The sequence below is a fragment of the Symsagittifera roscoffensis genome, chromosome 2 (genome assembly GCF_963678635.1).
Source record: "Symsagittifera roscoffensis chromosome 2, txSymRosc1.1, whole genome shotgun sequence".
NCBI classification, from domain to species: Eukaryota; Metazoa; Xenacoelomorpha; order Acoela; family Convolutidae; genus Symsagittifera; species Symsagittifera roscoffensis.
The window spans coordinates 33,702,674-33,728,970 of record NC_087063.1 but is presented as its reverse complement, the minus strand read 5'-3'; the positions used below and the strand labels follow the sequence as shown (position 1 = coordinate 33,728,970).

Here is a 26,297-nt window from a genome sequence, read left to right as displayed (position 1 = left end):
GTTTTGTAAATATTGTTAAAAAATTTCAATCCTGATGATCCACAAATAAGCGAAAAACGTTTGAATTAACATTTTAAAATTTTTTTTAATGTTGAGTGAGCTATTTCCAAGACTATATTCGGAATTTTCTGTGCTATTCAGTAAAAACAAGTTAAATGTTAAAACGTTTTCGTCTGAATTGACATCATCATTAATCTGAAAAACATCATCAGTAATCAAAATTTTAATCCTGATGATGTACAAAATGTGCCAAAAAGGTTTGAATTAACATTTTAAATTTCTTATAACTGCAAAGAGTACTCCCTAGAAGGGCAACACTTGTTAGAATAAAATAAAGAGGTAGGCGGTACTGCTGAGCTGGCAGTTGATTTGTTTTTCTTCCGTATTTTTTGGCAGTTGACACTAAAAAACAACAAATATCGGATAACGATTTAAATTGCGGAAGAAAACAATGTAAAATATAGCACCAGTTAAAATTCAAAGCATCAATTAAAATAGAAGGTGAAATAAAATAGAAGAAATGGAAATTAGTTCAAGTTAGCATAAAATGCTAAAACAATGAACATTACAATTGCAGTTTCAACTGCCGTTGCGGGTATTCCTCTCGCGTGTTCAGTGCCGGCTTCAATTTTGCGATATGTAGAGCTTCCAGGGTTAAAAGTTTGTTTTCATCAAAACTGCGATCAATAACCTTCACGTTCATACCCATGTTTGCCCCGTATTCTCTCAGATGAGCTCCAACATGTGCCGACGCACTCATGTGTTCTTGAAGTCGAGTTTGGAGATGTCTGTTCGTTTGACCCACATAGCAGGATTGGCACTCGGAACAAATTAGTTTATAAACAACTCGACTGCATCTGCTCTCAGGAATAGGGTTTTTTAATGATGGCAGACATGTTTTCAGTTTCTGTGTTGTAGAGACTGTTGATATCCCTTCAATAATAGCGCGTAACTTCTTAGCCAAACTATCTGACGAGCGCCCTCTGTATTGCAATATCACCATGTTACGTCTTCCGTTCACAGACTCTTTGGTGTTGTAGGTCTGGGAGTTTTCGGGTGTTTCCAGTTGGCAAATTTTGGTAATGGTATCGCGAACAACAGGACTATAGAAAGCAGGTGGGTGTTGATTTGCTTCGCAGTCTCTAACTGCCTTCGAAATCTTCGTGGGAGTAGTACCGGCAACGGCAGTTGACACTGCAGTTGTAATGTTCATTGTTTTAGCATTATACGCTAACTTTGTCAACAATTCAACTACAACTGAAGATGAGGCACGACTTGACATTAAGGCAAACGGACTCTGGGGTTCACGATTCAGCCGCGCTTTCTTTGATGTGAAAATTTTCAACCCCCATGCCAAAACATCGCGAAAACTGCACAAGGATGCATACAAATACCACGAAACGCTGAAGAACTCCAAATATCAGCAAAGAATTTTAAACGTAGAGCAGAGTAGCTTCTGCCCGCTAATTTTTGGATGCACCGGTGGCGCTGCTCCAACAGCCACGCGGACGACGCAGCGATTAGCCGAAAAACTAAGTGAAAAAAGACAAGAAAGCTATCCAGAATCTATAAACTACATAGGAACCAAAATAAGCTTCGCGCTCTTGAGGAGCTCTATACTTTGTATAAGGGGTTGCAGATCGCTACGCAAAGTTCAATTTATCGACAACTCCATAAGCGCTATTGTAGAGGAAGGACGGCTAAGATAAATTAACATTACGACGATGCATTTAATGCTGATTTATGACTTCATTGCTGATATATATGCATTTTGATATCGCTGGTATGGCCCTATCCAGCTTGTGCACTTACCGTAACTAAACGGAAGGGCCCCTTTTGTAATTTAGTTTTTTTATTATTATACGCTAACTTGAACTATTTTTCTTATCTTCTGTTTTATTTGATGCTTTGAATTTTAATCTGTGCTATTTGCACAACAATCGGCTGTACTTGTTTATTGATTTCTTTTGTGATATTGACAATTCAAATTACTGTTTTAATGATAAGCTCATAACTCAATATATCTGTTTTTTTTTGTTCTCAGGCCTTTTCTGCTTTTAGACCATTCTGCCCATTGACCGGCCACCATCGTAATCGTTGCGAAGCTCTGCTTTGCTGCTGTCTACATTGAAGCGTTCAGGCTGATGCACCGGCAAAACGATTGTTTTTCACTTTTTCAGTTTCATTTAGTATGAGTGTTCCTCAAGAAAATCCAGCTGAGTTTGTATAAAGTGGTATGAATAATTTTCAGACAGTTTCTTGAAAATCAGAGCCCAGAATGAGTGGCCAAAGTGTTATGGACCGCATGCAAGCGGCTCGACATTCCGTTTTGGGATCGCAGATTGGCAAAAAAGTATGCAAAGCCACGACAGAAGAAATTCTTGCCCCTAAAAGGAAACACTTGGAAGATTTGTTGCAGTATACCCACGATCCAAATGTTAACGTTACCGACATAATTGATCTTTTGCTGTCACGAACTCACAATCAAAACTGGGTAGTCGTGTACAAATCGCTCGTTACTTTGCATCATTTGATGTGCTATGGCCACGAAGTAAGATTAAAAATATTTTTATGCCCTACGTGCAACTGATTTAACTCTAAAATTCATTTAGAAAGTGATCCAGAACATGGCCAGTAGAACTATGGAATTAAATTTGGCGAACTATTACGATCGCAAGGACATGCAAGGTTTGCCGTTTTTCGTATAACTCATAAAAATGTTTCTCCAATACAAACTACGAAGAAGTTAATTTAGGGGCTCAAATGTCGCCATTCATTCAGAGGTACTCTAAATATTTGAGTGCTAAAGCGGGATCATACAGGGCAATGGCCTTTGACTTCTGCAATGCTAAGAGAGGGTGAGTTTGTATTATTCGTGAAGATAGCTATCAAAAATTAGCATAGGAAAATATTAACTGTTCCTTTATAGTAAAGAAGAGGGAAAGCTGCGTAATATGGAAGCACATGAATTGCTCATGGCTCTGCCAACACTTTCTGATCACTTGGACGCTCTATTAGAATTCCAGGTTTGCATCATGTACCTCTGAATCGCTGTTTTGAACAGTTTTTTACACTTCTAGGTTTGTGTTTGTTGCATGATAATTTTTTAGCGAGCAAGAAAGGAAGCTCAGGACTTATGTTGGGTATAAGTCCACAAATTAAATGCAACTTATGTCCTAATTAGCACATCCACTTGAACACTATGTATTCAAAAAGCATGACTGAATTCATTCAATTTTACTGTCAATTGGATATTTTTCCGACTGCGAGCTTAGCAGTTGATTCTGTTAAATTTATAAGCTGTTCAACGCGTATTTTTCTGATTATTGATTATGAATAGAGTTGAGGTCAGAATGTTTCGACTATTTTGAGTTAAGTTTAAAAAGTAAAGACAATTTCTGTTGTTCAACTTTTGTTGTTGTTCAAAGTTACTACTAAAAGGACTTCAAAATGATACCACGATCGTTTTTCGAGGTAGTCAAGTTTCATCCGAAAAAAAAACACTAATTACAAAAATCATCCATTTTATTTTCATGCGCTTCCAGTGTTAAATTAGCTGGACGAGCAAAAATCTTTTCACCAAAATTTATCGATACAGAACTAAATTGGTTGAAACTTTATCGCCGTATCCAAATCGCAACTAAAAGGGCTTCAAAATAATTATGCTCTCGACTTTTCATAAGCTTCACGTGGGGGTAAGAAAAATAACGTTAAAAACTCCATCATAGTTCCTGGCCACGTGAAGTGTTCCAAGCAACAAAAATGCATTCCTGTTTATGCTAAAAATCTTCAGTTGTAATATAATTGTTGTCATTTTGCCACTTATTTTGCAATATCATTAATATTAATTCCAGAGCTTAGAATTCGAGTGACAGCGAATTGTTTTTACCAGGCAAGACCCTCTGACTTGACAAATGGGATTGTAGTGGCCAGTTTTATGCTCCTCTTCAAGGACTCTATCCGACTGTTTGCAAGTTACAATGAGGGCATCATCAACCTTCTCGAGAAGTTTTTTGACATGTCGAGTAAGAAGCAATGCGAACAGGCTCTCAACTCGTACAAGAAGTTCTTGCAGCAAATGGAAAATGTGGGAAAGTTTCTGAAAGTTGCAGAGGTGATTTTTTTTATACTTGAGTTCACGGAGAAAATTAGGGATCCAAGTATCGCATATTGAGCTAAGTTAGAATTTTTTGCCTTAGAGTAGTGGAAGTTTGAAAAGGTTACTTTCAGATGAATTTTAAAATAATAATAATTTTGCTTATTAGTTTTAGCGTTGATATTGGGCTATATAGATATACTAGGATTGGGATTGAAAACTAATTATTTGTAGGTCCTTTCAGAAGCTCCTACCGACAAAAAGTGTATGTACATTTCGTTCGACATCTTTGCTTTATCTCTTAATTTGTCGCTAAGTTTATCTCAACTACATGGGTGTTTCAACTAAACACTGAGTCCTCTCGAGAAGTGTTGGCATCTGGAATTCTGATCATTTTTGTGTCATTGCATTCATGGATGCGGAGCCATACTAAAAAGGGTCTATGATTGAACTAATAAATAATTAATGAACTATATAGTTAGCAGCAGAATAGCTACAAATTATATTACAATAAAAATTTCAAAACTTTCCCACTCTAGCGAACCCTGTCAAAGAATAAGAAATCATATTTTGTTGAAGGATTGTTTGCACTTTTTGAATTCATACTTAATAAATCAACTATAGTTTTTTTTAAATTCCGTTGAAGCTTGAAACCATAAGATTGTGTACATCCAATTTATTTCAAAAATTGAAACAAACTATTTCAAAAGGTTTCAACGGCTCTGACATCAAACAAAATGAGACATCGAACAAATGACAAAAACGCGGCAGAAGAAAGGCTTAGAGTTACGATAGAAGATATGGTCAAGCATGTTCTTAAGAGAAAATTCAAGAACTTCCAAACGGATGTAAAAGCTTTGCAATTTTAACAGTTTCAACTCGGGATAGTTAGACGAGCTTTTCAGTGTGGTAACATATTTCGTCTGAAGTGATGAACAGTTGGATATGTTCTTAGTTCTCGCATTTTGCTCGGTTATGAGGATGTCTCGGAATACGCTCCACGACCTAGCCCAGAGACCGAAATGTTCCACTGAAGCGATTTTTAATAAGTTTTGAAAGTTTTCGAGCGTGTTTCTTTGGACCGGCAGTGGTTTCTCAATCCTCTTTACCGCCATAAGAGAAAATTCAAAATGAGACGTGCCGATAAAGAAAGAAGCCCATTTTTTATAGCAGGTATCGTCTGCGCCTCATTGTCGCGACAAGTGTTCACCGCATACCAATTTTGAAACTAAGTTTGCGCCTCATTGTCTCGACAAGTGTTTACCGCATATTTATTTTGAAACTAAGGCCTAAAAAACTTTGCGGCATCTTGAAAACTCTTAGAAAAAGTCTGAATTAAATCGTTTATTTGATTTAACTTGAGAGAGCAAATGACTTGGAATCGGGAACTAGATTTTTCTCCGTTTTAACAACTTCGCTTACAAATATGTAAGATGTTGGACTTGCTTTTTTATGGAACTTCACCAGTTTCCAGGCCCATTCCCAGTTGGTCTAGTTGTAAAGCGCATGCTTTTGGATACTAAATTATAGAATTAGAATACCAGCTGGACCTTGTTTTTTTTCGATTTGTACGAAACTCTGGGAAAATTTGAATGGCCAGGATATCGTTCGTCTGCTTATTATTTGTCTGCTTCATTTCCGAAGTATGGGCTTTTCTTCCGATATAAACAATTTTTACTATTCATCAAAGTCGTGTTTACTCTGGCCGTCTTGCGAGCGTTGATTTGTTAAGACGAACCTTCTTTTTCTAACCTAAATCTCAAATAAAAGTGTTCACTCATTTGGTGGCACTTTTGATATAATCACGATCTGTAGCATTCGAAATTCACAGCATTTGTTCTTTGCTTTATATGTGGCTAGTGTTTGTGATTTTTTAGGTGTCCGTGGTTAGTGCGTGAGACTCATAATCTCTAGGTCGCAGAGCGAATCCCTGACGTAGCCGAGTTTTTACTAATTTTAGGCTTATTTCTACTTTTTCTTATTGCAATTTATACAGATGCTTTTTGTCGTGTTCTCACTAGTGTTTGCGAAGCGCTGCTTCGGCTCTGTTGGTAATTTATGAATTTAAGCATTATGATTTTGATTCAGTTCTTTTTGATGTTTTTACACTTGCGGAAGCAAGTGTTTTGTATTAGGAAACTACACTTTTTCCCGTAAACAACTTGCTTCATTAGTGTTGTTTCATTAGTGAACCGTAGCAATTTTGAAACCTTTTCCCCACTTGGTAAAGACGTAACGCGGATGCGTATGTACCCTAATGTCGGGTCGGAGTACCGGTTAAACGTTGTTTTTTTCAGTATGTATGAAATTGAAAAAAAAAAATCCAGGTAAATTGCTTGAATTCCGTTTGTCAGCTTATGTTTTGTCGGCTTAGTTTCCACATCAAGAAATTTTCTTGGGCTGTCACCAATTTTCATCGTGTGCAAGTGTTTTTGGTTTACTTCTGTTATTTGTAAAATTATTTGTTCTGACGTGTATTTTCCTTGGTTTTCCTTTTTTTCGCCAAAAGCTATATTCGGCTCTTGAAAAGTTCAGGTTATTTTTGTTAAAAGAATTGAAAATTTTTAAAAGTAAATTGCTTAAATATTTTTAACGACAATTTCTTATGGCATTTTTTTATTTTCGGCTCAATGGGCGTCTACCCACTAATGGTTGGCTTAGGTGCGGCACGTTAATTACTTCAAATTTGTTTGATACTGTTGTCGACTACTTGTTTTCGACTGTTTTTCTAAAAAACTATTTCATCTTTTGTCAAAAAGGTTTTTTTTCCGATTTTGTAAATTTCGAAGCTCGGCGTCACCTCTGCGTGAATAATTGTCGTTGCTTATCGGGAAATTTTTTCCAGTTATTGTTCTGTTCTTTCATATCATGTACGCTGTAGATTTTTGGGCTTCGCTTTTCGTGAAAAAGCACGGGTAGTTTTGAAAGATGTAGCCTTTTTGTGAAGCTGCGCTTCGCCACTGTCGAATACATAATAAGGTCGAGCGGTTTCTCTTACTGTGTCCTTACTGACTTTGCAACTTTGAATATGATATTTTGAATGCTTCTTTGCCAATACAAATTGAAAAGCCAGAACTTTTTAATGTCCAGGTAGAAATGGAGAAGTAAATAAGCATCCCTTTAAGTTTCTCATGAGTATGTTGTTCTTAAACTATCGGTAGCAATGTCACAATTCAAAGGCAGGAGTCAATCATAATTTTTTGCTATGTAAAGATCTTTAAGCTGATGTAGTTTGGATTAGAACTATCTAAAAGGATATTTTCTTGGCTCTTTTTCAGTTATATTAGATGTTTAAGAGTAATGAACGCAGTGAGTACTGTTATATATGTCTTGGTGAATTTTTTTTCAGGAAAAAGTCTGCAATTTTACGCTCATTTTAGATTTTTTGCGGTTTGATTTCTGATTTTTTTTAACCCTTGCGATATGAAAGGGTATCGCAATCGGTTACTAGATTTTTTTTCCTGTAATTAACTTTAGGCACAGAATAAGCAAATGTGCAGGACTGATAACCATGAGACATGATCAATTTCTTGAAATTCAAATAAAACCCTTCAATTAGTTCGTAAATAAGTGCAGTCACTTTCAGGTGTTACTTTAAAAAAAATAGTTTTCTTGAAAAAATGTTCCAAGGATTTTCTGTCGGATCTCTGGTTTTTGGCCGTTTCCGTCGGTTCAATTCCCGTTTTTTTAAATTGAAATTTGTTTTGGTACTGTTTTTTTTTTGACTTTTTGTTAAGCATGGATTTTATTTTGATTTCGAAATTGATGTAGAAAATTTCTAACCTGTCATTTTACCTATCCTGATTTTTAATGAATTTGTTTTTTATATATTTTTGATCGATTGAATGGTTTCGGTTTGTTATTTTGTGCAATGAACTTATATTGCGTTGTTTCGCGGGCAAAATTTCCTCTACGACTACATCAGGTTTTATTAAACTTGCGAGAGCAAGTGTCTTGAAATCGAGAACAAGACTTTTTCCAGTAAACATCTTTTTGACACATTTTAATTTTTTCCCCATTTCGTTTTTTGATGAGCCTTCAAAACCTCCGGTTTCCTTCACACTTGGCCTAGATTTAACGCCGTCGCGTTTGTAATCTAAGGTCTGGAGTTCGACTCTCGTCTGGAACTTGTTTTTTTTAGCTATTCGGCTAAAGTTATGTCGGCATAGTTGCCACATCACATATCTTGTTTGTCCTGTGAACAACATTCATTGCAAATGCAAGTGTTGTTCCTTGTAGGTTCAGAGATTGTGTGCTCAAAGATTGTCGGCTTTGTTTCCTCCTCGTAAGTTTTGTTCCATTGCTTATTTACTACTCAAGTTTCTGCTATCCCCAAACTATTGCAATTTTATCAAAAAATTACCAATCATAAATTATTCTTGAAATTGAAAAAGTTTTCAGGGCATATAACTTTTTCTATAAAATTCGAAACTTAAAGTTTTTTTTGTTTCTTTGCGTTCATTTCTGTTTTCCAACTGTCAGTTGGGTATGATTTTTTTTACTGCAATTAGATTTTCTGAATGCTATATGAACTGATTTTTACTTTATCAATCATTCTAAAACATTACTTTGAAGAAGCCACCAAATTTTGAAGAGGCAAACAAATTTTTAAAGGTTAAAGCCGCAAGAATATTTTTAGACGACGACTTAATTATTTTTAATTTACGAGGTGTTGGAAACTTGAATAGACTCAATAAATGAAGTTAAAATATAGGACACCCACAGAGTGCATGATTATTGCACACTACCGTGTAAAACAGAAGACTAACTTTCAGAGTCCTCATCTTGAGGACTTACTCAAATGCGTGAACAGAGTTGGAGATCAAGTAAGTTCATTTGGTTGAGGAAAACCTACTGTGTTAATTAGTTGTCCGGTTCTATGGAGAAATTGAAATTCTAAAGAAGCTTCAGTGATGAAGAAATACGTACCCGTTGATTAATTCATTCGTTTGGATTGATCCAATTGACTGATTGAATTTGTCTTGACGTTGAAAGAAACTTTTAGCAACTACCTTGACCCTACGAGATTTTTCGTTAGTTGATCAAAGCGTTAAAGGAAGAACTTGTCCAAATCCAAATTTCACTTTCTCTGCGTGAGTGGACAGAACAATTACATCTCCAGGAACAACAGAAATTGTGATGCTATTTGTTAAATGTATACGCTATTGTAACCTTAATAGCTCCTCCGACTATACTTGACTGGTGATATTTATTTCATGCTTAATTTGAAGAGTATCCTTATGCCTGGGTCGTAGTTCCTGTGTGATACCTGTGTTTAATGTCAATTTGATTGTTTCAGGAATACGGAATCGACAAAGGTGACATTCCTGATCTGACATCGGTGAGCTTTTCACTTGAACGAAGTTTATATATTTTGTATTCAGTGCAGTGCGTGCATGGAATTTTGACAAACTTGTTTTCCTGGCTTATTTCAACTGTGATCGTGTGTTTGCCTTGGACTATATAACTCAGTATATTATACTGAAAAGCAAGCTAGAAAACCCATACAACGTGATTCAAGTACGACAAAAACTTTTGTGATCAAACTTTTTTTATGAAAAATTTTTTGTCGTGATTCAAGCAAGATAATCGTTATTATGATATAGGTATAATGAATTCTACTTCAAGGTTTGCAGTTTAAACCATATAATATACAACATATGCAATGCACCAAAATAGAGATCAAATGGCTTTTTGCTTCTCTTCGGAAGGCTGGACATTCCTTTCATTCGAAATTTAAAAAAAAAATTCTAATCTTGTTAGGCGCCGAGTAGTTTGCTGGATGCTCTGGAAAGCCACTACCAGGGCCTGGAAACTGATAAGAAAGGTGGAGGTGGTGGAAAAACGAAGGAGAGATCGAAGCCGATTGGTGTTCCGAAGCAGCTGAGTGTGAATGCGGACGCCTTCCGGGAAGTGAGTCAGAAGACAACTAGCAACAATCCGTTCTTCTTTGAAGAAGCGAACGAGGAGTTCGGAGGCGGGGCCAAGACTTCGATCAGTGAAGCGGACAGGCAGAAAGCACTGGAGGAAGAGAAGACAGAACTGAGCGTAAGAATAACATCCATTTTTACTACAATGAGTTGACAAATATGAGTTTTTTCATAAAAATAATATACTTGTGACAACGAAAACGAATCCAAGGCTAAGCACGCAATCATTACAATCAACTTAACGTTGTTTTGTTATTTTAAAACGCCTATAAAAGAGACGAAGAAACGCCTAATTAGTTTTGAGATTTTGGTACAGTTAAAATGCGAAATAGTTTTACGAAGGCAAATAGTTGATGTAACGTTTTTTTTGAGGTGTTTTGCAATTGTTTAATTTCAGAAATACAACAACCAAACCCAGAGTAGTTTCAATCCCTTCTCAACCGATGCGTCATCTCAGTCGGTTGCAGCAGCTAAAGCGCCAACTCCCACCGTCAACGACCCATTCGAAGACCTTCTGGGACTATCTTCGGGTGGCACTACGACGTCCGCCCAATCGACTCCATCCGCGGCCAATGACCCCTTCGGCTCATCGACACCTGCGAGTGGCAACACATTTGACCCCTTTGCAAGCTTCAATGCTACTTCTGCTACAGCGGCCCCACAGCCCAGTGCAAGTTCCAATCCATTCCTACAAAATGTTAGTCGACATCTGAAAATCCGTTGAATTAGGGTAATATGGGTGTGACGTTCCGCATTCCCGCTATTTGATTATTTGTTGGCAGTTTTTATTGTACAATGCACAATTCATTTAATAGAGGCAGATCATCAATATAGTGTTCAAGCTCGAAAATATAATTATTGTTATTGCATGCTAGTCGAATCGATTTTTTTGGTCAAGAAATACGAAAAATTGTTTGCATGGAATGGAAATTGTGTTTCAATGCCGCTATTCTTAGCACATCTTTTGCTGGCTGCAATCTAAAGCGCAGGGTTACCCTTTCTTTGAATTCTTAAAAGAACTATTTTATGTGATTTCTTAAAACTATTCCATTTGGAACAACTGTGCTTTCCAAGATTGTTACGTGGTGATGTGGGTACCGAGTGCACTATATGCAATATCTGATTTGTTTTGTCTGGATTGATAATATTCTGTGAATTTGTCAGGAAGCTAGTACAGGTAGACCTTACCTCGCTTATCCCGCCTCTCCTGCTCCTAAATTCAGTGCCAATGCCTATGCAAACAATCACGTGAACACAGTTCGCTTCCACGTGAACCACATGCCACAGCCTCAACCGAGGCTAGTCGGCCCCTCCCTTGCAAGTCCATATGTTTACTCAGTGAGTAACACAGTAAACAATTTATTAAAGAATAGTTCCAAGAGACTCTTGGTAACTTCTACGATTGAGCGTAATGACGAAAGTTCGTTTCCTTTCACCCCCTCCCACCCATTCAACAATTAAAGAAAAAAGAACGCTGTGTTTCTGGTTCTTATGTTAAAGTAAGTGGTAAGTTATAAAGTGCTCTTTGTAAAACCTAAGAATTTTTTCGTTCAAAATTGGGGAGGGAGGTTGGAGTGATTGTGGAGGATGAAAAAGCGCGGAAAGAACTATAACATTTATTCCACACCTCTTTCGAAACTAACTCTATTGTGTATTGGGATCTCTTTAACTATCCAGCTTTTGCAAAAGGGGCATATTCGTTATTAGGTACTAAATTCACATACGCTTAACTGTTGAATTAGTTCATTATGGGGAGGGCAATTCGTTTCTAGGTACAAAAGGGGGAGGATAGTTGAAGAGATTCGTGTTTTTAATGGAATTGATTGGATCCTTGACTCGATTCATTTGATGTTAAATTTGATTCTCCTGTGTTTTGTTGGGCCAGCTTATCTATTACTCTTTAAAGGTCTGGCTTTTCGTTGGTGCAACAACTTGACTGTTTGACTTTCTACTAAGTCTTTTTCCTGAAATTTTCAACTTTTTACTACTGTAATTTATTCGTATCGAAAACATTTTTTTAAATTGTTTTCGAGTTCGTAACTCAGCTTCCAATCAATACGCTGTACACATTCGTTCCGTTTGATTGTTACAATGGTAAAAAAGGATTCAATAATTTCAGCAAACAAGTTACGAATTATTATTAACGCTCATTGAGTAATATTTTGATAATTCATTTTATAGTATTCCTTAATTTTCTTCCATCATTCAAAATGAGCTTTGGCGCCAGAATAATGCCGGTGTAATTGCTGAGTTAAAAGTTCTGTGTGTTTGACTAAGTAATTATTTTCAATTTACATGCTTGGGTAAAAACGAGATGTGTGTTAATGTGAATGATCTGTTAATTGTTTGTTTCAGAGCACCTCTGCAGCAGTTGTGCCCCCCTCTGGAGGCAGTATGTTCGGAGGCACTGTCAGTGGCAGTATGTGGCAGACTAATGGTGAGTCATCGCATTATCTTTTGGTAAAATTGTCGTCGTCAATTGAGGTCAAGTTTTAAGATAGATTTAACGAGTATGAAAAAAAAGCCGAAAAAGAAAACTGTGTGCTTGTTCATACTTTTTCTGGTTATAACACCATTTAACAATATAGAGGGAACTTATGAAGTTGATATCAAGTCAAATTTGATCTGCGGTCTGGGTAATTAGATTGATTGGCATCTAGGATAATTTATATTTGATGTATAAACAGGCAGGGGCTGATCTAGGATTTCCTCAACGGGGGCAGGTTTTCCAAAATATTTCGATAATTTTGTCAACTTTTTAAGAAATTGATTTTCCGAGCGCTCCGAGAACTATAAAAACCTTATTTTGACAAAAGTTTCTGCGCCGCTTTTTGGCGCGAACTTCCCTTCATAACTAGTATACATTGGCGCATTTAGAAAAATTTTGGAGTTGATCGCTGAAAGTGGGTGTCACTATCCTTGCTAGGCAAGGGTATTGCAGTCGGGTACTTGACTTTTTAAAACGTAAATAATTTTCATCACAGGATGAGCGCAATTTTGGTCCACTACTTTAGTCAACGAACAGAAAGGTGGAGAACAGGCAATATTTGAACATGTATGCGTTTCAAATACCCGTTTTATTCGATTTTTTTTATGTGAGTCACAAATTAACCAACTCTGATTTCAGTACATCATTTTTCTCTTTTTTGTACTTTTTGAGAGGTATCAGGACCAAAAAATTTTTTATTTAAATGTTTTGAGGGGGGACTTAAAAAAAGTTTTGAGTTTTAAAGTTTTTCTATTAAGACAGTTTTTTCGGCGCAACTTGTCTGCTCAAGAATGGTCGGATATGTTACCGTTTTATTACGCTAGCGTTCAGCTTAGTGTACTGTTACCAACTTTTTTTCTGACCTAACTCGCAAATAAAAGTGTTCATTTAAAGTGTCCATTCATCATTTAAAATTCATCATTTAAAATTCATCCATTCATCATTTAAAATTCCATAGCATCTGTTCTCTTCTTTATTTGTGTCTTGTGTTTGGTACCTTTTAAGCTTCCGTGGCTGATTGGTTAGTATGTAATATTTAGCTCGCAGGTTTGAAACTCGGACCTAGCCAAATTTTTTGCTATTCGAGGCTACTTTTTCTTATTGCACTTTATAAAGCTGCTTCTTGTGTTCTCGCTAGTGTTTGCATAACGAAGCTTCGCATCTTTGTAAGTTTTTTGTCGATGCTTGTTTAACATTCAATTTTCGTTCTTCTTGGCATACTTTAATGAAAGGGATTTTTATTCAAGACAAATTTAGGAAAATTTGGTAGATCAAATTTTCGATATTTTTTCTACGGCTTTCATCTATATTTGTCGGTTAATATGTCCTGTTATGTATGAGTTTTTTGCATGTAGCACGATGTTTTGCTTTGTTTCTTTTCGTAAATTTTCTAAAGGTGCAGTTATTTAAGTTCGAAGATTTCGGATGTTTTTGCAAATTGTTGGATTTTTTTTGAGAATTTTGGATTGTTTGAGTTTTTTGTTCGGTTTGTTGGTTCATCTGCATTTCGTGAGAGTCATTGGTTTTTCTATCGCAAGTGGTGCAAAGCTCTAATTCGCCTGTGTTTTAAAAAATGCCAAAGAGTGACCCTTTGATTGGAGAGGGGGTCAAATCCCTGCCTGAGAGGATAATCCGCCCCTCAACATTGGTAAGGGGCGCGAATTTATCGAATTCTGTTCTATTATACAAGGCATGTTTCAGGTGCTAGAAATTGTACACCTTCGTTAAGAATATGCTAAAAATCAACAACAGATCTTCTCTTAAGTGTCATTGATCGTAGTATTAGTACTTGAATAGGTTGTTAAGTTTTTGCTTTTAGAGACAACGAATGAAGTGAATTTTTACTTTTTCTTACGTTTTCTTGTCAATTTTTTAGCAATTATTTTTGTGTAAAATCAAGTCAAGTGTTGCTCTCAACTTTCAAAAAATATAAACGGCGGGCATAATGAAGTATGGCTTTCAGTTTTGACAAAAGCAAATTGAAAAGTTACATTTTGATCTAATTTTACTCAAGCAAGGTTGCCAGCGCAATGTTATACTGTCAGTGAACTGTTTTCCTACCAAAGTGCAATGTGTTAGTTGCACAGCGTATGATCTATTGATATTCTTTGCTGATTGATGTCTAAGAAAACAAGGTGTCATGGTCCAGTCGTTAAGACAAGTGATTTTAGGTCTGTGTGCGAGTCCCGTACAAACAAGTTTTTCAAATTGAAAGTGGATTTCAGTTTTTTGTTTGTAACTTTTTTCTTACATTTAAGCGTCTTTATCTCAAATGAGAACAGTAAAAAATGTCAATCAAACTATATTCTTGAAATTCAAAAAGCTTTGCTTTCTATAAAACTAGAGTAATTCTTGGAGTCTTCTATGATGTTAGAAAACTTATGTCAGCCAATCAGAATTGAGTATTCAAAAAGGAGCCACTAAAGACAAGAAGCAAATAAATCGAGTCCATTGGAATTACAAATGAGCGATTGCAGAATCAGCAGATACATGATTTTTCAAATATTGTCTGATCCAACGGGAGTTAAACGAATATTTGCACTTTAAGGATACCGGTATAAGAACGATAGAAGTGCGAAACCAAAATTTATTATATATGCACGAATTGTACAGCAAAGCATTACCGTACTGCTATAATTTTTTCAGGAAAAGTTGTTTTGTTCAGGCTCAAATTTACTTTTTCGCGGCTTGACTTTTGATTCTTTGTAAGTTCAGTTCATTTCCTTGGTTAAAGGAAAGCAAACTCCACTATCGAACAGCAAAATAGTAAAAGTCGCCAAAAACGTGATCGAAATAAAAGTTTTACCTTCTCAAATTGGGTTAATGTTATCAAAAAAGTGTCAATTATAAATTTTTCAGAAATTCAAAGAGGTTTAAAGGTCATCTTTTTTTCCCTTGAAATTCGAAGAGTAGTTTCAAAAAATTAAATCCGTATTGTTTTTTTTATTACATTCATTGACTCTTTTCCAACTGTCTGTTGGCTATGTTCTGCTAATTTTGACCATTAAGCAAATAAGAACGTCTTTGATTCTGAAATTGAAAGTTTTCCATCATTTAGTCCGTCCATCATGAGAATACCCACGATTCTTTCTCATTACTAAAAACGTTCATTGCAGTAAGAAGCAGAATATTTGAGTATCAATCTATAAGGTTTTGGGCTCATTGTTTTGTTTTTCTACAAGAAAATTAAAATTGTGTAAATGAAGAAATAACGTGAATCTGAACTAGAAATGCAAATATCGCTCTATCACTTCATTCGTACTTGTTATTTCGATGGAAAGGACCAACATACGAGCTATTCCGTTCTAAAAGGAGAATTGATTTGACCATGATGAAAAAAAAACTGTTATTTTTCCAGGCTGGGTAACGTTGCCTCCTCGCCCTCAACGAAGAATTGATTTCACTATCACTTCTAAAAACTGTCTATTGGCTATTTTTCGTCCAAGTGAGAATTTATATTATAGTTGCCGGCCATTTTTCCAATATAAGTTGCATGAGAGATTTTTTCTTAACTGTTTTATGCAAAAATAGGAATATCGAAGCCTCTGATAATCAGTGCTTGGGCGCAGTTTTTGAATATGTGGGTTGGGTAATTGATATCGGAAGATGCCATATATTTTGATTTAACATGTTCAGTAGCATCTTCATATCAGAGGTTAAAATGTTTTAAGGCAAAATGCACTCTCCAATTGTGAAAGTTGAATTGGTGCGGAAAAACGTAATCTGTAGTTCGATGCAAAAAAAATGAGGCTGGAATAACTTAAATTTTCTTATAAATGGCAAATCATAAAGAAACATATAATATAACAAAGAATAGGCAAGAAAAATGGCTTCAACCAAATATGACTAGGCAGGGATTTGCTTTCCATGGCAACGAATAACTTTTAAAAGTCTGCTTGGAATTGACTTCATTAAATTTAACCTCATTTGCGCAGTCACTTCATCTTAGCATTCGATTATATATCTCCTCAACTCTTCGATATTTGTTGGTGATTTTTCTTCCACAGCATTTTTGAGAATGCTCCAAACCTTTTCAATGGGTGATAGGTCAGCTGAGTTTGGCGGCCATTGCAAAATTTGGACATGATTGTCCTCATTCTAGTTTTTAGTAAAATTTGACGTGTGTGGGCGAGCACCGTCTTGCTGCAAGATCCAGCCCTCTGGGAAAAGTGCGTCAGCGTACGGAAAAAATTCCCCCAGGATATGACAATATTTAGGCTCATGAATATTTCCTGGGCCATCGACTGTTTTAAGATAGAATCCTCGGACTGAAATTGCTCCCCACACCATCACTTTCGAAATTTGGGAGCTGAAATTGTCGGTTTGTTGCCATTTTTTGAACACTAGACTCCAGTTTGTTTCTGTGCATCTGGAATATGCTTTCATCGTTTATCCACACATCCTCGAAGCCATAATTTTTCCAATTTTCTGCAAAATTGATTTGTTTTTCCTCATAGATGGTGGTTATTCCCAGGGTTCTTCTTGGGATTTTCTTCAAAATGTTATTTTTTTTAATGTACGCTGAACCGTGGTTTTGTGTACATTTAAGTCTTAGCGCAATTTTCTAGGCAGAAATACACGGATTTCTTTAAGCTATTGAGGCAGTTTTTTTCAACAAATTACCTGCTATTTTTCAAGGTCTTTCACTTCCCTTTTTTCGATCAAGGGGTTTTCCTTCACGTATCTTTTTTAGTTTTTGGTAACAGGTGGACCTTGATATCTGCAAAGAATTGCACAAAAATTAATCGTCGTTTGTTGCTGTCATAGCTAATTCTTGAGGTCAATGTTAAAAAGTTGAGTTAGAACTAATGTGCAACAGTTTACCGCATCTAGCGTGAACAGATATTAAAATTATCCCGCCAATTTTTTTATCATATGCAAGCGAAGGAATAGTTGAACATTTCATGTAAAGCAATTGCTCCACCAAAATCAACGGGAAAGTAGCTAAAGGAATTTTTAAAATATAACTAAAGTCTCAAAATTTTTGCATCCAACAATGTTATATATTTAAATGCAGGCTTCAGTATCTCGTCATGTTTAAGCTTTTTCAACATATTATTTTTTCATGTTTAACGGAAGATTTTTTGCAGGCTTAAGCTATATCGTATATTGCAATGGTTAAGATTGTTTCCGTTCTGAATTTAAGTGCTTTCACTTAGTTTTAAATAAGCAACCCAATAGTGGGATGCTGTCAGAGCTGGCAATTATGAATGCTCAAGTCTGTTTGGTTCACGAGATATGACGATTTTTGTGATTTTCCAGAAAATTTTCAGTTAACTCAAATTAAAAAGTTGATCATAAAATTTGTAGTTCCTAACCCTGTAAATGGTTGCTGCCAGTGTATTCTCAGGGATTGTGATTCTTTTCTCCAAATATGTCTGCTCAATTCCTTGTAGTTTTCGAGATATGGCGTGTTTTATGATTTTTCGAAAAATTTTTCAGAAAACTTATAATTTAAAAACTTCACAAGATTTTAGATTCCCAACCATGTGGTTGCTTTCTGAGGATACTCTCAGGAGTTTTAATTTGCAAAACTTGCGTCCAACTGCGACTACTCAAATGCTCTTAGTTTCATGTTTCCATTTTTTATGTCTTTTGTTTCCATTTGTGTTATGTCTTTTGTTAAAAGTTTTCAAAGACCTTAGATATAAAAAAAATTTCGCATGTTCCCATCACTTTACTGAGGCTTTTTAGGGTACTCACAGTAGTTGAGAGTTTTGCCTTCAATTACGAATGCTGAATTATTTGTACTTTTCGAGATCTTAACGTTTTTTGTGATTTTTTCAAAAAATTTTCAGAAAAATGAGATTTAATTTTCTTTTCAAAATTTGAAATTCTTAACCCTGTAGTTGGTGGCTGTCAGAGTGCTCTTAGGGGTTGCGAAGCTTGCCTCCAAATAAGACTTCTCAAAATTTTGTAGGTTCGAGATATGAGTTGTTAAATTTTCGAAGCACCGGAGTGCGTTAAACGCTAGTTTTCTTAAATTTTCCTGCAGTGTAAAATTTTTTCTAATAATCAAGATTTCAGAAATTGGATTAATTTTATCAAAAAAGCTCCAGTTAGTAAAATTATCGGAAATAGCTTTAAATATCAAAGAGCTTTCAGGCCTTTTTTTGTTTGAACTTCAAAATTTGCAGTTTTTTCAAAAAAAAGCCAATTTTTTTGTTTTTTGCTTTCATGATTTTTTTCCAACTGTCTGTTGGCTATGTTCTTCCTTTTTTCACTTTTTGTTATATCGTTTCGTTTTTGTATTTGCAATCGGGTACTGAGATTTTTTCTTCAAAAATCTTTTCCAGTGGTTTCATACCTTCTGTAATCAGGTATTGCAACCGGGTTGTAGCTTTTTTTGCCTTGACTAAGTTTGTTCACAGAATAGTAGTAATGAATACGCCTAGGACGGCAAATGTCGTGGGGTCGAATTTGACTGATTGTTTTTTCTTTCACTCGGGAAATTTTCTGTTTCAGAAAATTGTCCGCTCTTTATTTGTCTGCTTATGTTTTCTCGGTTTAGCTGCCACTTCGGAAATTTTTTCTGTAAGAAATTTAAATTGAAGTCACTTTCAGTGTTTTGGTTTACGTCTGCTGCTTGTAAATTTACTAACCTTGACTTCGTATATTTTCTTTCTTTTTTTGTTTTTTTTTCGCTTTGAAAATGTATTCTGCCCAAATGGTTTCGGCCTATATTTTATTCGCTAATTGGTCTTACATTGCGTCGTTTTATAACCGAAGAAATTGTTTATTGTGCGTTGCGTGGGTGTTTTGAGGGGTGAGGGGACTCGAACATTTCAAAATAATTTTTGTCTTTTTTCGGCTGAAACGGTTTCTGCTCAGGTACTTCTAGTTTCGAAAGTGGAATTTAATTTTCAGATTTCCCAGCGAAATAAAAAAAAATTATCTATTGATCCAGTGTTCTCAAATTAAGTTTATTTTATCAAAAAAGAACTGAAATTCATAAGAAACTCTAAGAGCTTTAAGTGCATCTATTTTTTTCATTGAAATTTGAAAGTTGAGATTTTTCACAAAACAAGCCAGCAGTTTTTTTCTGTTCACTTACGTTCATTGCCTCTTTTTCAACTGTTGGTTTGGCTATATTTTTCATAACTAGCTTTATTAACTTTGATAAATCTGATTTTTTCGTTTTTTTGCGTTTTCGGTTTTTTGTTGCATCGCAATATGTGCGAAGCTCCCCTTCGCGTCTATGTGAACATCTTGTTTTGCAACATGAGGTTAATTTTCTTACGAACATCATAAAATGGAATTGTAAGATACTTATACAGGTCGTGATGTTTTTCAGCAAAAAGTCTAAAATTTAATCAACCGAAAATTTGATCTGACATTTTGATTTCTTTTCAGGTCTAATTGATTCATTTTTTACAAAGAGAGCAAATCACATTCATCGATTACGAAACCAGAAACGGCGCCAAAAATAGCGTAATCGACTTCTACTTTCGAACGAGAATTATAATTTTTAGATTTCACAGTGGAGAAACAGGTTTACATATTGATCCATTTTTTTCAAAATGCGTTAAAATATCAAAAAAGTATCAACTAAAGATTTTTCTTGATTTTCAAAGAGCTTAAAGTTAAATATTGTTTTCTTTGCAACTCAAAGTTTTAAAAAATATTCGTCTCTTATGCTATTTTATTTCCTTGACCTTTCTCGAACTGGCTGTTATGTTTTTTTTAGCTTTAGATAGTTCACGATTTTCTATATATTGTGTTACTTTTTAGCAAATAAAAAAAATGAAATGTTTGTTAATCGCTTTTTTCTTATTTTTTCAAGGCAAGTAATATTCTTTGTGGTTTTCTGAACAGAGGTTATTTTGATTGCAAAATTGCTGGAAGGTTATATATCAATGTTTAAAACTCTTCGAATAGAATCTGAACCATCTTTTTTTCCGACAATTATTAGCAGTTTGCTAATAGCAGTCCTTATATTCCTGAGAGATGCGTATTGATTTTAGGTCATTTAAAGAAAGTTCATAAGGTGTCAAGAATAGTGTCAATTTTAAGCCATAGTATTCGAGATTCGGACTTCAAAAAAAATTGTGTCAGAGAAAATTCTCTGTTTTTCAGGCTATTATTTTCGAGAAATAGACAAACATGTTTGCGCGATGAAATCCTATCTTATTTTATGATTTTAACGTCATTTTAGCTATGATTACCCCAGTTTTGCAGTTTTTTTAAATCTAGTTCATCTCCTTTCACTGCCTGAAAAATAACCGATAATTCACTAAAATGTTCCGGTTTCTGTAAATTGTTTATCGTAGTTTATTTTTTGTCGGAACATTCATAACAAACTACTGACTTTGTTTTAATTTTAAGAATAGTCTGTTTGCAATTACCTGCCCATTTTATGCAAAATATCAATCAGTTGAATTTCTGGACCGTCAATGTTCTATTAAAATCGGATATTGGTACTGTAAATATAATGACTTTGATATCCGTGCGCACCTAAAAAAAGGTCGAACAGGACGTCTTCGTCCCTCAAATCAGTTATGAACGAGCTCCAAAAAAAACAACAACAACATAAAAAAGGCTCTTGTTTTTCTTCGATGTGCTTGTGCTAGGAGAGCTTGTGTTATGTAAAAACGCAGTTTTTGGCCGAGTAAAGTCGCATATTTTAGTGCTAAGTTTCTGAACAGTTTAGTATCTATCTGGTGCCTTTAAACAGCATGAGCTATATCGGCCACATTGAAGCAAGTTCATTCCTACTTGTTCGGGTCATTAAGGAAGCAGGATGGGGCTGTAGATGTGGTTTAGGACAGTCATTTTGCTGCTGGAGATATACAATTATCTCCGAAATCCCGATTTCTCCAAATGAATTTTTCAAAGCCGATGTTCTTTCAAGGATTATCTTTTCATCTGAGTTTTTAAGTGTCAGTGAACAAACTGAACACACTTATTTCAGTTGTGTTTATTTATTTTCGTTTTTTTTTTCAAGAAAAAGTATTGGATCGCGATCAATCTTGGTTATTTCCGGCTTGACTTAGGCTTTCTGTTATAATTCAAACTGAAAAATGTTCGAAACGTGGTTAGTTCTCCTTCAGCTTATTGATTTCCCCCAAGGCTATGTTGTCTGTGTTGTTGTCCGATTTTCAAAGAAAGTGAGGAATATATAAGGCTGAAGTGTTTTTTCTTGTTAACCATTTAACTACCAAGAGCATTATCTGTAAAAAAAATTAGTTATGTCGTTATGGCGAGTATCGATATGCGCTGTTTTTGGTCATTAAACGCCATGGATGTGACTATGATTTACAGAAAAAGTTGATAAACCTATCGCATCTCCGATTGAGTTAAGCTTTCTTTACCTTAAAGCAAGTCCAGGGGTTAGATTTGGGTTTCCAGAGATCCGACAGAATTTAAAGATAACGAATATGAATTTGTGGCCGCCTTAGAAGGAACTTCAGACATGCCTGCAGCTGACAATGTCAAAGCGTCTTCCATTACTAACAATTTCGGCCCCAATTACTCGATCGACATCGAGAATGAGTTGGGAACTTTGGACTTCGGCAGTGCGAATATTAGCATGGAAGCGAAACATGATACAACATCGGTCGCCGTGAACAGTGACAGTGCACAGGATGAGAAAGGTGCATGAACGTGAACTGTGTTACGTTGTGCACGATGTAACTGTTGATAGATAGCGTAGAGATCTGATGAATGAGGTCTGAGACGATCGCAAGAAAACAGAAGCGTGACTAAAGATAGATTGCTTTCATGAAATGCATGTTTCAGAAAGTCATCAAAATCCATCTAGAACGTTTGATCTTGCTTTCTAGACCAATTTTCTTGAATTGCCGTTACATGACGCATACTGTTTAAATGTTTTTGTTTAAGAATTGTGCCTTCTGCGTGCACTGAGTTTAAAAAAGCGCTTTTGCTGAGCGTCTTCAGAATTGATTGTTATTTATCGGTGCCGTTTTGTTTATGACGTAAATGATATCGTGTATATTGTGTATATCGTAAATGATATCGAATAATCTAACGGAACATAGAGAAAAAATAATAGAAATTGTTGTCGTAGAACTGATGTTAATATGTAATAGTTATAGCTGGGTTAGTTTAGTTGGAATTTGCGCGCTTTGATTTTCGCTGTCAATACGGTTTATTGTTATGGGTTGCTAATTTAGATGAAACTATATGCAAAAAGGTAGTATTGCATTGGGCATGTCAGTCATTCCTGCGATAGCTTGTCAGCGATCGTTGAACTCCAGTTTATCCAGTCTAGAATTATATACTTTTGCTGTTTAGGTACATCCTATCAACCTGCCTATGCTCCTCCTGCTCAACAAACAGTCAACTTCGAAGCTGCTTTTGGAACTAACTCAACTTCATACGGTACGAAAAAATGTGCGTTTAAGAGTTGTTATTCGAGCGAGAAAAAAATGTACTCTGCACTACTTAATTGTCGGCACATCCGCAACACAGGGTTGCAAAAAAATATGATTCTGACTAAAAAAAAAACGTTTTAAACACGTTTAAAACAAAAAAAGCATTCGTAATTAACAAAAATTAGCTGCTCAGCACACGTTTTATGAAAGTTAGTTTTTCCATGCCAAGACGGTTTCGAAGGTCGTCTTGGATATAGCCCTTTGTCGAAAACCTTTGTCGTTCACAATTTGCGCATTTTCACAGAAAAATTCGGAAATATGGTTTTTGTCACTCGCGTCTTTGATAGAAACAATATAAGTTTTCTGATAGTCTTGGATACAGAAACCCAATATAGACTCATTGTTGACATTCGTCCAACAGGCGACTGATAAAGAAACGAGTTGACCCGTTAGCCTTTCTGCAGTGGTTTTCCGAAAATCGGAGTTGACAGAATTGAGTAAATTACCATCAATGTGTGCTCTATTTGGAGGAGGATAACCGGGATGTAAAGCTTTGATCATGTCTTGGAGTTCTTCGTTTTCAACGTCTCTAAATGGTGTGTTCGAAGAATAGAAGTAACGAGCAATAGATAAATCGAGCTTCCTTTTCTGCTCAGGTGTTGTTTTGGTAAAAAGTGGGTCCACGGTGCTTTGTTTCCGTTGCTTGGAACTGATAGGGTGCATTGCCACGAGGTGCCAGAGCGTGTTCATCGTTAAAATGCTTCTTCATTCTTGCAACCAACCCAGCCATTTCTTTGTAACAATGATTGCATTTTGCACGGCCATCGGGTGATTGAGTAAACTCGCTCCAAATTGCATCTCTTTTACGACCAGTAGCCATATTTGCACGTATCATCATTAGCTTTGATCTTAAATGCGAAGCCAATTACATTAACTCAATTGTATGGCGCGCTCAAAGCGTTGAAATATTGACCAATCATGAGTCGTTGTTTAAAACGCTGAAATTCGCGTTGTTTTAAACGTGTTTTAAACAAGCTCTGTTTTAAACTTTGCAACCCTGCCGCAACAGAAATCTACTTCTCCATAGATAACCCCCGCCCCCAGAAAATCAGAATATTGACCCCTCCATTTTGGGGGTGTTCTGAATGAATCCCACCGGAATTTTTGTACCATAAGATTTAAATCCCCAACTTAAGAAAAATATGTCTTTTTAAGAGCTCCAAATCAAAAATACTGTTTTTTTTCACGCAAAAAATGGGTCCCCTTTAAGTAAATTATATTTTATGCCAATTTATAAGTGTTTGAACACGGTTTAAGAACTTGCAGTTTCTTGAGTTGTTTTTCTGGCCTGAAATTTTTTGCATCATCTTCAGCTGACGAGCACAGATCATGATGTTCTTCTAACCACCGCCCCTTTTGAGGTTAAGGCTGCTGTGTGTTCAACTTCGTGATAAACTTCGTCTAAATGGCGAAGTGGAGTGTGGTAATAGAATATTTTGATTTAGTGTTAAATCTAATTCAAAATTCTGAAAAAACTGACTGATATCAATGGAAACGGGTTGATTCTGTTCATAAATTTTTACGTGGAGATAAACGGTTCAGAATACTTTACGTTGCTTAGACTTTTGACTCTGACTGAATTATCTGAATAGTAAATGACCTGTTTTTTGCGACGGTGTGTTTGTAATAGTCGATGAACGTAGTTCAGACTCTTGTATAGGTCGCGATGATTTTTTTTTCGTTTTTTTTTGCGGAAAAGTTCGGCTCAAGTTTATTTTTTTTGCGGTTTGATTTTTGGTTGTTTGAAGTTCATTTCCTTTATGAAAAGGAAGGCAAACTCCACTATCGAACAGCAAAATTGTAAAGGTCACAAAACCGTGTTCGACTTCTAGTTTCGAAAGTGGAATTTAATTTTCAGAATTCCCAGTGGAATGAAAATTATACTTATTAAACCAGTTTTCTCAAATTGGGTTAAATTTATTTAAGAAGTGCTAATCATAAAGTTCGAGTAGCTTTAATGCAATCTTTTTTTCTTGGAAATTCGAAAGTTGAGATTTTTTAGATAAACACGTCAGTATTCTTTTTCTGTTTACTTGTTCATTGAATTTTTTCAAACTGTCTGTTGGCTATGTTTTTTTTCAATAAGAATCCAACAGTTTGTTCAGGCGCAAATTTGATATTTTTACGTGGTTTGACGTTTTGATTTCAGTTCAATATTTTTGTTAAAATGATAGTGTGATCGACTTCTTATTTCGAACATGGAATTTAATTCTCAGATTTATTGGCTCGATAAAGCGATTCCGAACTGTTAAAAACATAAATTTTCCTAAATCTATCATTCCATAAGATATACCAAAAAAAAATCATTTTCCTTTTCAAGTGTCAATGAATTATTGGAAACTTGAAAAGGAAGTGAAGTTTCAAGTGTCAATGAACCATGTGAAATTGAAAAGAATGAAAGCACCATCAAGCCCAAATTGAACTCTTATTTGGGTTCTGATTTTTTCTGGAATAAATCCTAGAATTTGATCACGTCAAATTCGATCTTTTGCTTTTTGACTTTTCATTTGTCTATATAGTGTGATACTACAAGGCCATTTTTTCCAACCTAAGTCGCAAAGATAGGTGCTTTTTTTTGGAAGACCGACTACTCCCCTGTGTGCCGCATATTCTGCTGATCTCTTTTTAGTGTACTTGACAGCGTTCGAAACTCAGAAGGGGGCATTTTTGACTCATTTTTTGCTTTTTATTTTTCGAATTGCCCTACCATATCTGAGAGCAAGATTTCTACCAGCAATGTTGAGGGTATCTGGGCTTAAGCTGCTTCTCAATTTTGATGGAGAATCAAGTATGGACTTCGTAAGTTTCCATTTTTTAACACCTTGTTATCTTTTTGAAAAGTAATGAAAGTAGTGAGTACTCTTATATAGGTCTTGATGATATTTTTGTTGTTTTCAGGAAAAAGTCAGAAAATTTGTTCACGCTTAATTTTGATGTTTCGCGGTTTGACATTTGATTTCTATAAGTTTCATTTATTAAAAGTAAACTTCATTTACTTTATTAAAGGGAAAGTAAACTCCACTATCGAACATTAAAAATAAAAAGGTCACCAAAACGTGGTCGACTTCATTTTCGAAAATGGAATTCACTTATCCGATCTCTCAGCGAAAATTTTATATATTGATTCAATGTTTTTTAAAAGGCGATGGGTTATTTTTATCAGAAAAGCACTTATCATAATTTGTTCGTGAAACTCCAAGAGCTTTAAGGTTATATAAATTTTTCTTTAAATTTCGAAAGTGTCAAAAATTTTTTAAAAAATAAGTCAGTTTTTTGTTCCTTTTTGTTCATTACTTTCCCAAGTGTCAGTTGGCTAAATTGAAAATTATGCCTTACCTTCTGCATTTTAATATTTGCTGGTAGGTCAGTAAATAGATAATTGAAGTTTT

General features: G+C 35.5%; 1 protein-coding gene across 9 annotated transcripts in view; it reads left to right on the top strand.

Annotated features, from left to right (window-relative positions):
* Nucleotides 1–2,184: 2,184 nt before the first annotated feature.
* The window catches only part of LOC134838924 (phosphatidylinositol-binding clathrin assembly protein LAP-like), a 28,627-nt gene continuing 4,514 nt past the window's right edge, over nucleotides 2,185–26,297 (top strand). The window contains exons 1-14 of one of the 9 annotated variants that reach the window (XM_063854246.1): nucleotides 2,185–2,551; nucleotides 2,613–2,688; nucleotides 2,756–2,858; nucleotides 2,930–3,026; nucleotides 3,111–3,143; nucleotides 3,893–4,114; nucleotides 4,341–4,361; nucleotides 9,396–9,437; nucleotides 9,860–10,144; nucleotides 10,424–10,723; nucleotides 11,191–11,364; nucleotides 12,382–12,463; nucleotides 21,913–22,107; nucleotides 22,769–22,855. In XM_063854246.1, the coding sequence (XP_063710316.1) occupies nucleotides 2,279–2,551; nucleotides 2,613–2,688; nucleotides 2,756–2,858; nucleotides 2,930–3,026; nucleotides 3,111–3,143; nucleotides 3,893–4,114; nucleotides 4,341–4,361; nucleotides 9,396–9,437; nucleotides 9,860–10,144; nucleotides 10,424–10,723; nucleotides 11,191–11,364; nucleotides 12,382–12,463; nucleotides 21,913–22,107; nucleotides 22,769–22,855 (1,990 nt within the window). In that variant the 5' untranslated portion in view covers nucleotides 2,185–2,278. Of the gene's footprint in view, nucleotides 2,552–2,612; nucleotides 2,689–2,755; nucleotides 2,859–2,929; nucleotides 3,027–3,110; nucleotides 3,144–3,892; nucleotides 4,115–4,340; nucleotides 4,362–9,395; nucleotides 9,438–9,859; nucleotides 10,145–10,423; nucleotides 10,724–11,190; nucleotides 11,365–12,381; nucleotides 12,464–21,912; nucleotides 22,108–22,768; nucleotides 22,868–26,297 lie in introns of all 9 variants that reach the window. The other 8 variants (XM_063854245.1, XM_063854248.1, XM_063854247.1 and 5 more) reach the window with 8 other exon arrangements.